This window comes from Diospyros lotus, chromosome 8 (assembly GCF_014633365.1).
Source record: "Diospyros lotus cultivar Yz01 chromosome 8, ASM1463336v1, whole genome shotgun sequence".
In the NCBI taxonomy this organism is placed as follows: Eukaryota; Viridiplantae; Streptophyta; class Magnoliopsida; order Ericales; family Ebenaceae; genus Diospyros; species Diospyros lotus.
In genome coordinates this window covers 30,536,750-30,552,593 of record NC_068345.1, presented here as the reverse complement: position 1 = coordinate 30,552,593, position 15,844 = coordinate 30,536,750, and the positions used below count along the sequence as shown (strand labels likewise).

The 15,844-nt window shown below is 37.9% G+C and overlaps 3 protein-coding genes across 4 annotated transcripts; 1 reads left to right on the top strand and 2 right to left on the bottom strand.

Annotated features, from left to right (window-relative positions):
• Window positions 1–2,433: 2,433 nt before the first annotated feature.
• On the top strand, window positions 2,434–4,766 carry LOC127808326 (WEB family protein At1g75720). Of its 2 annotated transcripts, none has more exons than XM_052346828.1 (2): window positions 2,434–2,753; window positions 3,974–4,766. In XM_052346828.1, the coding sequence occupies exons 1-2, from the start codon at window positions 2,610–2,612 to the stop codon at window positions 4,511–4,513; spliced, it is 684 nt and encodes a 227-aa protein (XP_052202788.1). In that variant the 5' UTR covers window positions 2,434–2,609; the 3' UTR covers window positions 4,514–4,766. The 2 variants fall into 2 exon arrangements, with proteins under 2 accessions (XP_052202788.1, XP_052202787.1); XM_052346827.1 differs by having other exon boundaries at window positions 3,968–4,766.
• A 309-nt stretch (window positions 4,767–5,075) lies between these two features.
• On the bottom strand, window positions 5,076–5,637 carry LOC127807125 (uncharacterized). Its single transcript, XM_052344766.1, has one exon. It carries the CDS (start codon window positions 5,621–5,623, stop codon window positions 5,255–5,257), a length of 369 nt encoding a protein of 122 aa, XP_052200726.1. The 5' UTR covers window positions 5,624–5,637; the 3' UTR covers window positions 5,076–5,254.
• Window positions 5,638–9,367: 3,730 nt separating this feature from the next.
• LOC127807208 (uncharacterized) lies at window positions 9,368–11,640 on the bottom strand. The gene is made up of 3 exons (XM_052344883.1): window positions 11,090–11,640; window positions 10,749–10,849; window positions 9,368–10,138 (listed from the first exon to the last, which is right to left on the bottom strand). The coding sequence occupies exons 1-3, from the start codon at window positions 11,533–11,535 to the stop codon at window positions 9,513–9,515; spliced, it is 1,173 nt and encodes a 390-aa protein (XP_052200843.1). The 5' UTR covers window positions 11,536–11,640; the 3' UTR covers window positions 9,368–9,512.
• Between the last annotated feature and the right edge of the window lie 4,204 nt (window positions 11,641–15,844).

The window sequence follows — 15,844 nt, the reverse complement described above, 5'->3', positions numbered from 1 at the left end:
GGCTATTGATTCATCTTGAAACCACCTCAGGTTTGATCCTTACAAGAAACCGGAGCCTCTTCAAGGTTCCGTTTATTTTCTGAAAGTCTCATATGATGATTCGATTTTTTACCCTGAATCAAAGCTGTATTTTAGTAATACCGAAAATCGTTTCAATTTCAATTTCTTTTAATACTATAAATCTTATCTCGGGACACTCATTGAGACCATATCATTTTTCTTAGACATTTACACTCTGGGATATTTCCTACAGTCGATTCGGTACTTATAAATGTAAAATATTATACTTAAACCCCTAATTTTTTGATAATTTCACCTATAACCCAAGTTTAAATTACTCTTGAGCTCTTTAGAAAATTTGGGATATTATAGGTACCGCTGTTCTACCAAGGGTGCATCTATACATCTCGGTATGGTCAGAAAATCATAAAAATGGGGAATAACATTAAGGTACGGTTGGTTCAAACTGAAAGGAAAACGAAATGACATTTTGCATATTACATCTATACACAAAATATGATTATTGTACTTTTATTTAGATGATTCATCATCTAACCTGGGCTTTGCCCCTAAAATATTCAAACGTTCCAAATGGAGACTGTAGCAAAAACGAGGATGAATGGAACATGAAATGACACTTAGCAAAGTGCATGATGCATTGATTGAATGTTATATAGATAATGTATTTATGTTTTGCTATTTTGAATTTTGAACGTTTTGAAGAATGATGATGTATAACCTTATTTATGGTTAATGTTAAAGTTAAGGTTCGATTCTAGTTTCTGAATTTGATGTTATGATGATTTTCATTTGAATTAATAGATGAATGAAAATTTTGGGATGGATATGAGGAATGATATAGTTCAACAGTAATTTGAATAGAAAAAAAATTTATTATTTCAAAATTATCTTAAGTTATAACACGCCTATAAAAATGGGGCGCGCGCTATAGTCAAAGAGAAAGTTTGGCACGTTATCTTATCCTTTGATCATCTATAAAGCAACATCATTGAGTAATAATTTTGAATATGATCACGAGAGTCTTTTTGCTTGAGTACGTAGCCAACTTGGCATTTTGAACTTGGACGAGAGAGGTTTCTCCATGATCTTAAAAGTGAAGGGGATTCGCCTCCTCTGTTGATCTTCTTCTAATGGTAGTAGTTTCTTTTGTTCCAAAATTTGCTCGATCATTTGCATTATATCAGTTGCCTCTCGTGCGCTTAAAACTATCTGAGTATCAGCTTTTAACACTTTCCTTGACTAATTTTTTCATGGGACGCTAATATTTGTGCTCCCCTTCATCTCGCAGCTAGACAATCCTTGCTTCGCCAGCTCTAGCCGCTCTAGTTTCGGCATTCCTTTCCCTTCTGTCGAATAGGTTTCGAGAGGGTCTCCAGAGCATCCTTAATTCTCTTGGTGGGTCTATAGGAGGAGTAGGTTATCTCGCTAGCTCTCCCAAACACTTTCTCACATGGTTTCTCACTGGGTCTTACTTATTTGGTCATTCTGCCCACTTATTGCGTAGGTCTATATAGAGTTAGGGGTAATGGAGTATGAGGCATAACATTTTATTGAAAGACCGCTCTCTTGGAGAGCTTTAGTGCTCTTCTTATGCTACCTCCAAAAATCTTCATACTCACTCACAAGAACTATTTGTGGAATGGTCTCAGAGGCTCTTGGATTCCCCAACGAGAGGGTCTCTCAATATCTTAATGGATTCAAGGGACTAGTTACAATTTTTTTTTTTTTTTTGTCACCATACTCCCAGCTACTTGTGACCTTGTTTGAACCATTCTGAAGGTTTTTTTGGTAAGGGTTTGGTGAACATGCATGTTAGGACTTTTGATTGACTTCTAACAAATCCGCCAATTGTGGTCACTCATACACAGCAATATATTTATTTTTTGGGAAAAGTCATCTAGGAGTTTCAAGAATTCTGCCATTAAAAAAAAAAATAAGAAGACATAGGACATTTCTTATGCAAATACTCGAGTAAAATAGCGTGCCTAGAAAAATGAGTCGTCAGCTATGGAAGCTTCTGCATTTTGCAAAGTTGTTATTAATCTTCAGTTACACACGGTCATTGGAGGGAATCACGGATATTCGTTTGTACGTTATTTCCATAAAAGCTGCCTTAGAAGAGGGTGTTCAGGAACCGTGTAGACTCTCCCTAGAGACCTGAGTCATCCCCGGTAGAAATATCTTACTTCTCTTTTGCTTGAGTCTCTCGGAGACTCCATTATGCTAGGCCTGCTTTTCTTTTGGGCTCTATGTTCTCTCCTTGATGGCTCGAACTTTTAGGCTTTATCACTAAAGGCCCTATAGGTACAATAAATTTCATTTCCATTTGGAGTACTGAAGACTCTATATATAAATATATATATATATATATATCTGAGCAAGGTAACAGAAAGAATTCCAGTGAAGTGGACACCAAGTAACGAAGCTCCTCCCTTCCTCTCCCCTCTCTCATAAATAATAATATTACCCTAATTCTCTCCTCCCCTGCTCCTTTGAACTTCCTTCTTCCCTCTGTCTTAAGAGAGAGAGAGAGAGCTATATAATTACTAATTAATATTAACGATCGATCGAGGAGGAGCTGAGTTGCCATGGATGACGGCGGAGCTGATCATGCGGTGATGAGGAGGGCGGAGATAGACACGAGGGCGCCGTTCCGGTCGGTGAAGGAGGCTATTTTGTTGTTCGGAGAGAGAGTTCTCGCCGGGGAGGTCTACTCCACCAAGCTCAAAGAGGTATCCAATTCCTGGCCGCCCAGGCCAGTTTATCTATTCCCCCATTACGTACGTATAATAATCTCGGCGAGTTTATATTTGCAAAATGACCTTTCTATATCCTTTTTAAATACTAGCTAGTACGCACAATGGTGTGAAATTGGTATTTAATTTTTTAAATTCTTAATGTTAGAATATTAATTCTTAAATAAATCGGATAATCGTTTGGTTCAGATCATCATTTATCCATCCATCTATCTATATATATGTACGTCTGTCTGTCTGTCTTTATGAATGTATGTATGTATTAGTAATTAGATTAACATTTTCATGAAACATATATAGTGTAATGTTTAGCTGCAGGAGCAAGTTTCTTTGTCCATGGTGTTAATACTATGATACTATTTTCACCCATTAAATGCTCAGAATTCTTCGATTAATTGGTACCTATATATATATATATATATATATTAGATAGTTCAACTCTATTGACGATTATTATTAATGTTACATGAATACTATACTTACCCAAAAAATAATATTACTTGAAGAGAAAGATGTAATTTTACGTTGGATTAATATTGTTCCTCCTCATGCATGCAATTATAGTTAGTACTGTAGATTCTAGAACAAACAAAGAAAGTGTTTGTGTTTACTTAAACATGAATTTAAGTATATATTTATGTAGCTGGACAGTACATAACCATTTCCTAGATGGAACCTCTTTTTCCTTTTCTTTCTTTCTTTCTTTCCCTTGTTTAATTATATATTTTCTTTAAATAATATATAGCCAAGCTCTGCGGAATAAAGTTACATCCATAATAATAAACAAAAAGAATGAATTAATAAATTGTTAAACAATAACAATCTAGTTGTAAGCTTTAATAGAGAATCGATTGCTTTGGTTCCCTCCAAGAGATGCCCATTCACATGATCACTATACCTTTTCTAAACAAAACTTAACTTATAAATTATAAATATATCTATATATATATCACTTATTATTTTACTGATATTTTCTTTAAAATAATTAATATCACCATATATCTCCATTATATACAAAATATGAAAATAAATAAAAGTAAAATTTTTATAAAATATATATATAATATCATAAATAATTAAAAATAAATATACTAAACTAAAATTTATATAACCAACCAAATATTAATTAATATTGGGGAATCTAAAGAACATAAACTCACAAAGGCTTATGGTCTCGTGGTTGGTGGTAGATGCAGGAAGGGAATGGATATGATGGGTATGGCGAAAACAAGCTTGGGACGGTGACGGCAGAGCTAGAGGAGACAAAGCAGAGCCTGGAGAGGGAAAGAGAAGAGAGCTTGCTAATGGCGACGTGCCTCTCTTCTCTTCAAGATGAGCTGGAAAGGACAAAGCTTGAGCTCCGGCAGCTCAAGGAAAAGGAGCTAGAAAAACCGGCAATGGAGAGAGAGATAGACATCGAGGATCTCAAGTTCCATGTGGAAGACGACGACAAAGCCGCCTTTAATGGCAAGCCAGGGAGAGCGGCGACCTGCAGCAACGAGTTACAGAAGAAGAGATATGTTAGTTTTGCGAATCCTCCAATATCGCTGGCTAAAGTCGTGGTACCACAGCCACAGGGAGATGCGGAGCTGGAGAGGAACCCTTCTCTGAGACAGCAGCAACAGAAGAAGGAGAAGGAGAAGAAGATGAAGAAGCCATTGATGATCCCACTGATGGTGGGTGCGATTTTCTCCAGGAAGAAACGGAGCTCTGACGTGGCACCACCACAAGCCTGAAAGTGATGATTGAGTTGGGAAGGAAGGAAGGAAGGAAATTACGTTTTGCTTTAAATATTAATAATTAGCTGTTAATTTACATTTCGTGAAAATCTTATATAATTAATTAATAATGGCCCAAGGTGGGCGGAGAGGCTCTTTTGTTTAGTGACTGATATATATAATGTTTTGGGCTTTAATTAATGCCTCTCACATAATCTAATTAATCAGCTCTGTTTATGAAGAGATTATGAAAACCCACTTGTTTTCTTCTCTTCTTCTTCTTCTTCTTCTTTGCTACGTACGTAACTCAATTGGTTTTGAATTCTAACATTATTTAATTAGTATACTTTAATCCAAATATAAATTAATATTAAGACAATTAATCTCAACAGACACAAACAATATATTTTTAAGAGAAATGAGTTTGGAAATCCCTCTTAATTTTTAAAAGAAATAATCCATAATTATATATGTTTTCAAAAATTCCATAATAATAATAATAATAATAATAATAAAATGTTCTTGGTAATTAAAATTCAGGTAAAAATAACATTTATTTTCGTTATTATATATTCTCAGTATACATTTCTTAATTAAGCGCACAGTCGGAGATAGATAAGCTTTCAAATTCACCAACACACCCCTCGTTACGTCTTCTTCCATCTCCACCCGACCCACTGCATATATATGCATGCATCAAGAATTCATCCAAATAATAAAAATAAGAAATGTTACGGACAGCCCATGATCGACCTCCTCTCAAACCATCACGTCCGATTTCCTGCCCCAGAAAACCCCCTCTTGCGCCGACTTGTTGAAGAACTCGATACAGTCGGCAATGGCTTCGTTGTAATGGGAACTGGAAGAGTAGTAATAGGAACTGCAAGAAGTCTTCGGAGGGTCAATCTTAACATCGCACGATCGTCTTGTCGGAGCCGCCCCTTCCGGAGAAGCTCTGGGCGGAAGAGAAGAGAAGACCAGGCGCAGCAGGATCTTCCGGAAGCGGTGGAAGAGCTTCATGGCGGAGAAGTTGACGGGCTTTGACCGAGGATGAGAAACCCTAGCTTGGAATTCCGACGACGAGTTTATTTGAATGATGAAGCTCTCTCTTTGAGGCCTCATGAACATTTCTCTCTGTACCAATCTCCGGGAAGTGAAGTGTTATGATTTTGGTCTGGTGAGGTGTATATATATATATATCAAAAGAGATGAAGCTGCAGGCTGATATATATATATATATAGAGAGAGAGAGAGAGAGAGAGAGAGAGAGAACTCAAACTCAATGAGAAATATTATTCAGAAACCATGTGAACAAATCATTTGCATGGGGCTTCTCTTGTCTTAGCAAATATTCAGCATAGTTTATTGGGTGGTTTTCTGTGGATGATTTTATCTTCAAACCTAAGCAGCTGTATTTTGAAATATGGCACGTACTCCTTTGAGTGTTTTAAGTGTGTGGTATAAGGTGTGTTTTGCGCCCTAATGTCATTGTTTTGGAGAGGCTACCTATATATATATATATATATATGTTGGGACAAGGACAAGACTTGACCACCTTAAAACACTTAGACCGAAAATAGAAATTTGAAAGAATATAAATGGTACACAGTGATTTTTTTTTTTTTTACTGTGGTTCACTTTTTAAATAAAGTTATATTCACATTGAACTCTGACAAAAAAAAGTTCACTACACTAATCAGTAAAATCGATTACAGTCTCTATATGCATATCTCACACATTCACTGTACACTTACAGATTTGCTAACAAAAATGTCTCATAACCAAAAAATAAAGATTAGAGACAAAACCCTATAGGAAATTAGAGAGAAAACGAAGAACATGTACAGAGAAGAACAAAATAGAGAAGACAGAATGAAACCTTAATTAACAAAATGATCAACTGCTTTGCTCGAATCCCAAGAAAATGAGAGGTTTAAATAGGCAAAGCAACGATTATAAGCTCAGATCAATAGCTCTTAGTGTAGCAGGCAAAATGACAAAACAAATGTGCCAATTGAAAAAACGACGAGGGAGATTATTGTTTTGGTCCTCCAAATTCATGGGCTCCAAAATGAAACGTTTTGAAATAATCAATGAGCAGTTGCCATTTGGCCCTTCACCCCTTAGTTTCCAAAACGGCATAGCTGTGTTGATACTTAAATGAAACAACAATATATATATTGTTCTCATTCCATTTCCATTTCCATTTCTATTTTGCATGAAAATTAGGGTGCAGATAAGTTCACTCACTCCAGTTCATCCATAAAAATCTAAGTTCTTTTATTATGATCCAGTTTAGTAGCTATCTAGGTGTGTCTACTGGGGTGGCTAACTAAACCTATCAACTAATCCAAATAAATGTGATTTGAGAGTTGGTTGAAGGTGAAAATTTGTGGTTTTTCCAATTAATTAGTTGGATTTTGGGTTATTATTATTTTTTTTGTTCGACTTGATGGTTTGAGTTAAACAGTTAATTGCGCCTAGAGACCCGACTCAATCTAATACTTATAAATAAAATATAAATGTATTAAAAGTTAAGACAATGAAATTAAAATTCCATCATCTCAAGGCTAAATTGTCCTAATTAAACCCTAAAAATTAAAACTACATTTCTAATCTTCCTTTCCTCTCCTCAATCGACAATCTCCACGGACCACGGCGTCAAGTCTTCTCAAATTTACTTTTTAAATCAACCTAACTGATGTTATTCCATTAATTAATTTTGGAACAGAATCCAATTACTCAAATTCTATTAAATTATAATGTGGGTGGTTCAATTTTAATTTACTTTGTGATTAATGAATTCTTATTCTAAATTGGCACCCCCAGATTATGATTAGTCCAAGTTTGATTTAATATAAAATCTAAATTAATTCAATCAACGAACAATTTTATAGCTAGCTAGTATGATGAGGCATTTCCCTTAATTTTGAAATTAAAAAAATATATTCATTTTTTTTTTAATTTTTACAAGGAAGCAATTATTAATTAATATTCGATCCACAGAACAGAAAAGGACAAAAGCGGGTAGCTAAGTGAATCCCCCCATCAACATAAAACTAATTAAGCATGATGATTTGCAAAGTTAATTTAATTAAGCATTTGTTTCGAATGGCTTCAGCTTTAAGGGTGAGTACTGAGTAGAGTAGACAGACAGAGAGAGAGAGAGAGGTGCTTTTATAAGGCTCGAAACATGATGGGATCATTTCATTTGCATCATTTGGATTCATTTTTTAATCAAGGCCAAGAATAAAGCAGAAGCAGCAGCAGCTTTGTACTTTGAATTGAAGCAGCCAGCAGCAACCTTCATTGCCATTGATGATCGATCATCAGTCAAAGCTCATTGACCAATACTGCTAATTTTGTTAGTGTCATCTTTAAGTTCATTAATTACCCCCATTCGCATTCGCTATGATGTTTCGATGGATTGCGAGAAGACCAAATTTAGCAGGAAATTACAAGTATTGGGTACGTGAAGAAATGCTTTTGGACATATTAATTAATTAGTACAATAATAATAATAAATTGGAAGAGAATGAGCCCTTAATTAATGATGCAAAGAGTTCATTAAGAAAGAAGGGGTGATGACAGAGGTGGCTTGAGATAATGATTTTGGTTAGAAGCACTATAATTATGTCATGTCTTATTAACATTCCACATTCCCCCCCCGGAACAAACCCCCCAAGTGATATAATTATGATGCTTTAACCACTACTGTCCTGCACCAACACACCCTCCCCTACCACTAGTCAAACAAACAAACTGCACAATTAACAATAGGATTCATATGATTGAAAATACTTACCTGGCAGTTGGCACTTGATTTATTATATATATATATATATATATATGGAGGCCATTACAATAACGGAAGCCCATATATAGAGCCAAGATTAGGAGGACACTTAAAGTGCGGCTATTGGGCTTTTTTTGGTCATCCAAGAGGTGGGCCTCAATTAGAGGCCTCTCTTCTTTGATAATTAATGATCATAGCTAGGCTAGCCCAAATTCAATAAGATTATCAATATCAATATCATGCTTTTATGTGAAACAGTTATTTTTGTACCTTAGCATGGTACAGCCAAATGATTTAAGTCAACACTCAACAGAAACCTAAATATGTGAGACTAGAATCTTAGTCACATCACCAAATGCACAAGTGAGATTTGTTTGCTGACAAGACGTAGCTTCCAAGCAAACTAGTGCTCATAATTAATCCACCATTATTTCTCAATTCATTTAGATTTAATTGGCAGCCCACAGCCACAGACGACGACCAAACATAAATTATATATATTTTTACAGCTTGCATCATGCTTGCTGGAACCCTCCAAATTACCCCTTTTAATACTTTGCCCAATGAGAACTCCATTTTGGCTAATAAAAGCAATAATCTGAATGGGTTTTATAAAAAATCATATATTATATTATATCACACACTACTGGTAGGAATAGGATTTCCAGATCAAGCAATGTAGCAGCTAGGTTCATGCATCCATGTATTTGTGTTGGCAATTATATATTGTACAATTAGTTTAATATCTTATCATATATATTGTTATTATTATTAATTGAACCAGATGTACTAACTGATTGGAAGAAACCAATGGAATAAACTGTGTTTCAATACAGTTTTGAGGAGTGATGTTTCATTCAATGAATCCATGTGCAAGTGAGTCTAGTTTTCATTTGTTTGTTTGGAGAAGGTGCATAACATTAACATAGTCATGGATTGGAATTAATTGGATGGGATCAATCTCTTGAATGGTTAGTTGGCTACCATGTAATCAATTAAATAAAAATTATTATCGCCCTCCAAATATTAACCTAAAACTAAGTTAAATGATAAATGTCTAATATCTCTCCACAATCAAATCCATAATTTTACCCTTTTTTACTTAAAAATAAGACTCACAAAACAAACCTGGATTTGGTGCAAAACAAGCCAGAAGATAATATTAATTAATATATACACAAGGCGCAGAGCCGGATCAGCAAATCTCATCCGATTGAACGGCTAGGATTCGAGGGCTTTGTATATCACCACGAAACAAGGCAGGATAGCCCTAGGATTAGACACGTAGAGCTCCTCCAGATTCGAGTAGATCCCCGCGTACCCGGCTACGGAGTCGTACGACCCGCCCGACACGCTATCCTCCTCCGCCGGCGCATCATCAGCCATGCGCCTCACCCGTCCCGCGATCACGCGGCACACTAGCATCGCCCTTCGACCGTCGGATCCGCCGTGGCAGTCGTGGGCCCGGCCGCTGCTCGCCGTCGTCCGGACTCCTTTCCCATGATCCGACGGCTGGCGTTGGAAGCCGTGCCTGATGATGGTGCACACGCCGCAGCCGGGCACCGCGGCGCACAGGCTGGACGAGCCGCGCGCGCCGAGGGAGCAGGCCAGCGTGGTGCAATGGAACCTAAGCAGCTCGTTGCCGTCGGCGGCGCACCTGGGACTCTTCTTGGCGCGGATCTTCACGGCATCCCGGCACTCCTCGAACCGTTGGATCGTGCGGCTGGTGTTGTGGACCTTTAATATCCGTTCGATCTTGCAGACCGGGTTGTCCTTCTTGAGCCAACTCGATTTGAAGATGATCTCCACTATGTTCCGACCCGAATCCTCCGGACCCAGCTCCGAAACTGCACCGCATCAGCACCATCCATCCATCATTCATCAATTGTGAGAAACGTGAATAATTTAATTTCCTTCCGGCCGTTTAATTCATTCTCTGTCAGTGGGGTCCGATCATTGATGATGCCAACGATTGCCGTTGGATGCATCTTTACGATCTGACCCACCGGATGGCAACTCAGCATCCCGGAGGGTACCATTCCCATTGAAGAGACAGCTGGAACTCAACAGTTCATAGGCCCAAAATGGAAGAGAAAATGATAATACAAAATTCTTGATAATTGTATCTGTTGTACTTCTTTTTCCATAAAATTGTAAGATTCTAATTCTAAGTTTTTAATTTTAACGTCTAGCTAGTTTGGGGGGTGGGGGGGGGGGGGGGGGGGGGGGACAGCTTGCTAGGCAATTTCACCAGCCCCCAAAAATGGGGAGAGAAGGATAATCATTGGTCAAAAAATCACACTTTTATTTGACCGATTTGATTGATGGGGTGAGATTATGCTTGAACATCTTCATCTTGGACCGCAGTTGTACAGAGACATAGGATCCCCATTATTATGGTAACTTTAATAAATAAATAAAAAAATTTACTATAAATTAATCAGAGTAAATACATACCGGCGTGCCTAACAGCTTGATGGAGGTCCAAGCTCTCAGTCGTTGGGAAGACCTCTCCACACTTTGAGCAAGCACGGATTGTACTTCTCGGAGATGGGTACCTTCCATTTTCAATGCAAAAAAACTACTTAATTACTTCACTCCTTGTAAATACTAGCAATTCGATCTACAATTATTATATATGTATAATGATCAGAATTATCATCAAGACGGATTGGAGTCTAATTAAGGGATGATTCTCTTCTCCTAGCTCCTTAATTCCTCTCTTTTTTTGAATAGTAATAATATATAATAAAACGTTTAAGATGCATTCGTGACATAATTATTACCACAATTCTCACCTACTAGGGTCGGCGATGGTGTGGCATTCGTAGCAACCTGAAAGCTTCCTGAATTGCATGGCTCTGGAAGAAGGGGCGGGCAAGGAGCGGGAGGAGGGCGGCCCAGCTGAGACGGCTTTGCGGCTGAGCAGGCGGGTTTCTTGGCCGAGGGAGCTGCTCTCCGGCGAGTTGTCGGCTCGGTGGACGACCCTGCTGGTGTTGCCATGGACGACGTCACGGAAGCTGCAGATGGAGCTGCAGGAGCCCAGCTTGGAGTAGGCGAGAGCGGCGCTGGGCTTGGAGGGGTCGTGGACTCCGGAGGCTTCGATCTGCTTGCAGCTGAGCAGGTTCTTGATTTGGTCCCATGAGCAAGATGGCGGCTTCTGGGCAAGCTTTTTCTTGCGCTTGGACGGCTGTTTCTTGGCTCCGGCCGCTGAGGCCTCCGGTGCTGAAGCGAGAAGAGCCATGAAAAGATGAGCAAGCTGAGAGAGAAAGCGAGCGAGCGAGATAGGCTTTTGATGAGAGTGTTTGGTTCTTTAACGGAGAGAGAGGGAGAGAGATGGAAATAAGGAGGCCAAGTTGGTGGTGGCCCGTCTCACAGTCTTTTTGCACTTTTGTTTAAGAGATAATGATACGGATACCCCTCTCCTATTATTTCTCTTTTTGTAAATGGACATCATTATAACAAATCTTAGAATAAAAAATATCATTACAACAAATTTGAATAAAAAATAATGTTTGGATACATAATTTTAATGTATTAGTTAATGGTTAGAAATTATTAATGATTATTCACTAAACTGCCGGTAATTGTTTATAAATAATTATAAAAAAAATGATCATTAATATTGAATGAATGTCACATTTAATCCTAAAATTATGTGTCTAAATAATTTGTGCTCTTGAATTTATAACATTTGAAAGTGATATATCTATCTATTCTATTACCCTCCAAACACCAAATTTAGTATGCCTACTACTATATTAAATTTGCTTATTATTATTAAACACCCTCTAATATTCTTTATTAATATTTTTAATTATATGTGTTAATTTGGGTAGACATTAAACAACATTTATGAGATTGGCCCTTCTGTTTATTATCGTATTTTGCCGCTTTGCCTCTTGAATTAGGTAGCTAAATAAAAGGTGGGACGTCGTGTGTTGTCTCAAGTACTGTAATTAATTAAGGGGATTGGTTCATATATAATAATCTGGTTTGGAATTGTTTATTGGCTCGGTCAAAGCGAGCTGGGTGGGTTAATCAAGTGGTTAGGAGGGTCTCATTGAGGTGGGTTTGTCCCTACTAATTGGATTAATTAAGAAGAAGCGTGCAAAGATCAGAAGATTCGGGAACCAGGCATGTGGAGTGCTTGCTGTTTGGACGGACGGCTCATGGGTTGGTTGGCTTTGGCTCTACACCACGGGCACAGCAACATGCATGGGATGGGAACCTTTCCTTGGAGTTACTCTTTTGTTCTTAGCTCTTCCTGATCTCTTCTCTCTTGCTAGAGTGGATCATCATTTATTTGTCATTGGCTGATATTTCAAATTAACGTGGGAAGTTAACACATGTTTTGAGAGAGGTTTCAAGTTTTTAATATGTAATTTTGTTTTGTCCTTCTAAACTTAATTGGATGGTTGCTCGTTGTAAATTACTTGTCTCGTGTTTAAGGTCAAAAGGCTAATAATGTTATAACTGAATCCTAACACGAGACATTGTTAGGCTCATAAACAACACTAAAATATTTATATAAAAAAAAAGATTATGGAGGACTTCTTTTGTTAACCTAATTTAATGTGTGTGCTCCTTTTATGATCACATATCGTTGTTGTTGGATTACAATAACTAACATTTCTCTATAGTCTTCTTGTCGGGCTTGCCATCACCGAGAAGGGAGGAAACAGTTCGAGGTGGGCTCAATCTGCTAGCTAAGAAAGTTAGAAAATTCTAAAAAAGAGTTTGATTCGTTAACTAGGAAAGCTGTAGAGGAACTGAAAGAATGAAGAATACTACGATGATTTGGGAGGTTCTCCATCTCAAGAATATGTTTGTAAGATAAAAAGCAGTCAAAAGGCACACCGAGATTTCTCCCCCTTAGGCCCTCCAATGCTTAAATTAGATAAGGCCTTGATGTAGTGCAAAATATAGAATTAACATTAGTTAAATGTGAAAATGTTGTGTAAGAGAGATGGAGAGATATGGTGGTCGATAGAGGTGTTTGATGTTGCTAACTTGTTTGCTTGCTTCTAAAAGTTAGGGGGTTGATGGCTATTTATAGGCACTGAGCATGACAGGGACACGTGACATGCATGTGCGAAAGTGCGGTGTTGTCCCGTGATTAAGATCGAAAAAAAAGTCTTTAGAAAAATCTCCTATTCTTCTATCATGGAAAAAGATTTCCTAAAAGACTTAGAATAAATAGTTATATTGTTACAAAACAATGTGGGGTTAGCGTGGGAGATGTGTGTCCCCCCCTAAATTTCTCATGAGAGCTTGGCTCAATCAGGTGGAAATTGAAACATGTAGGTTTGAGAAGTTGGTCCCAAATGGATGGTGGTTTCTAGGGGAATTGCTCATGTCCTAAGAAAGTCTTCCCCGAAGGATAGCTCCTTCTAGAATTATTGACCTACTGGCTATTTTGACAGGACTCTTCTTTGAGGCTATGTCACAACACAAATATTGCTTGTATTACAACAATTTCTTTTGCCAGTGTCTGTCTGTGTGTCCGTTGGGGGGAGGGGGGAAGTAAAAATTTAGAAAAAATCTTAAAAAAATAAAATAAAATAATTATGCAGAATGCTGTTAGGCACTTGGAGCCTCAAAAACAAGTGGTGGGGATATCAGATTCCAAGAGGTAGGAAAAGGAAAAGTGAAAAAAGCCAAACACTAGTCATCATAATCCAAATCCCACTCACAGCACAAACAACTGACTGCATATATATATATATATATGCCCACCCCAATCTGCATCTTCCACTACCACTGCACCACCCATTCATTTGTATCATCAACCACTCTACTCACTCCCAAACTCTACATTCTACAAATATCTCTTTGAATATTTATATTTTAACAACTATGAAATGTTTCCTTGATGAGTTCTTATATATATATATATATATATTGATGTGAACCCACAAGGTTATTATAAACCTAAATTATAAGGTACATTAAAGATATCTGTATTTTCGTTGAATCTCCTGTATTGTTTAAGATGGATCGCCACTTAATAATAAGTTTAAGCCACAATTGTAGAGAACAGTGTGTTTCTTTGCATAAATATGAACTTTTTATACCAAATAACACGACCCTTATTAATTATTATTATTATTATATATAAGAGAAGATAACACTGGCATCTGTGTGTTTGTAAACTCGCTGTCCAAAGTCAACTGCATATATATGCAGACTGTTGGTTTGGGATCCAAACGTAGAATTTATGCGTTATATATTAAAAAGGGACATCTCGCATTTGCATCTTGATCTTGATGGGAGTAGTTAGAAATGCAGTGCAGATATGGGTTTGGTTTGGCCAACCGTTCATTCAGTAAACAAAACAAAGAAGCGAGCGGTGTTCCCTTGTCCCCTCCTCCTTTGTTTTGGTACCAAACCAGTTCTCTATCTGATCCAATCACTCGCACTATCATCCTCCCCTTTCTCTCATCATTGCTATTGCTATTGCTATTGCTATTGCCGAGGGGCGGATCTATTTGTAGAGTAAATTTTTTAATTATTTAGTATTAACCCAGCCCAAACTTAGCCCAGCCCACCCTAATTTTTCCCAGCCCACCCACTTGCCTGCAAGCCACGGCCTCGCTCGACCTCTCTTCTCCTTCTTCTCTCGACCTCCCTCTCGCTCACGGCTCACCCTCGCTGTCTCTCGCTCTCTACCTCCTCTTCTCTTGCACGTCCGCTCGTGCTCGCCCTCGCTCTCTGTCTCTCTCTTGCTCTCGCTCGCCCTCGTTCTCCGCTTCTCTTACTGTCACTCGCCTTCGCTCTCTGCCTCTTTTGCTCTCGCTCGCCCTCCGACTCTCGCTGCCTTTCTCTTGCTCTCGATCTCGCCCGCCCTCACTGCCTCTCGCCCTCGCTCTCTGCCTGATTGCCTCTCTCTTGCTTTCGCTCACCCTCGCTCTCACCCCAACGCTCGCTCAGCCAGTCGGCTTCGCCCTTTTGTTCGCTGCCCTCTCTGATTCAGGCCTTCGTTTTATCCCCCCCAACCTTACAGATTTGCTTCATTCGAGCCCAGCTGCCCAGGTATGTTTTCTATTCTTTCAGTTGTTTGATTCTCTCGATTGATAGCTAAATGTAGATAGTTCTTTTATTTTTCACCCATATTTTTTTTTTCCTGTTTATGCTTGATTTGTTGTTGAAATCGCTCCCTTTTTTCAAGTTTTAAGTAAGTGATTTTCTGCTAACTTTGTGTCTGCTTACCTATTTGACTACTGCATATAGTTAGGAACTTAGAAATTAGCGTGGCTGGAAGTCTGAAATTTGTTATTGAAAGTCTAAAATTTGTTATTGTGAATTTGTTATTGAATATTTGAATTGAATATTTGAATGGACCATACTTTTGCCTTCTCTTGTTTAATCTCTAGAAATACAGTTGTTGTATCAGACTTTCATTTGCCTCAAATTTTGAATTAAATATTTTATTTGTTGGATTATTAAATTGTGCTATTTTTTGTTTGTGTATCCTTAGAATTTAGAATGAAACAATAAGAAAGAAAAAATATTATTATCTTTTTTAAGAAAGAGAGATCATCACACTCGTG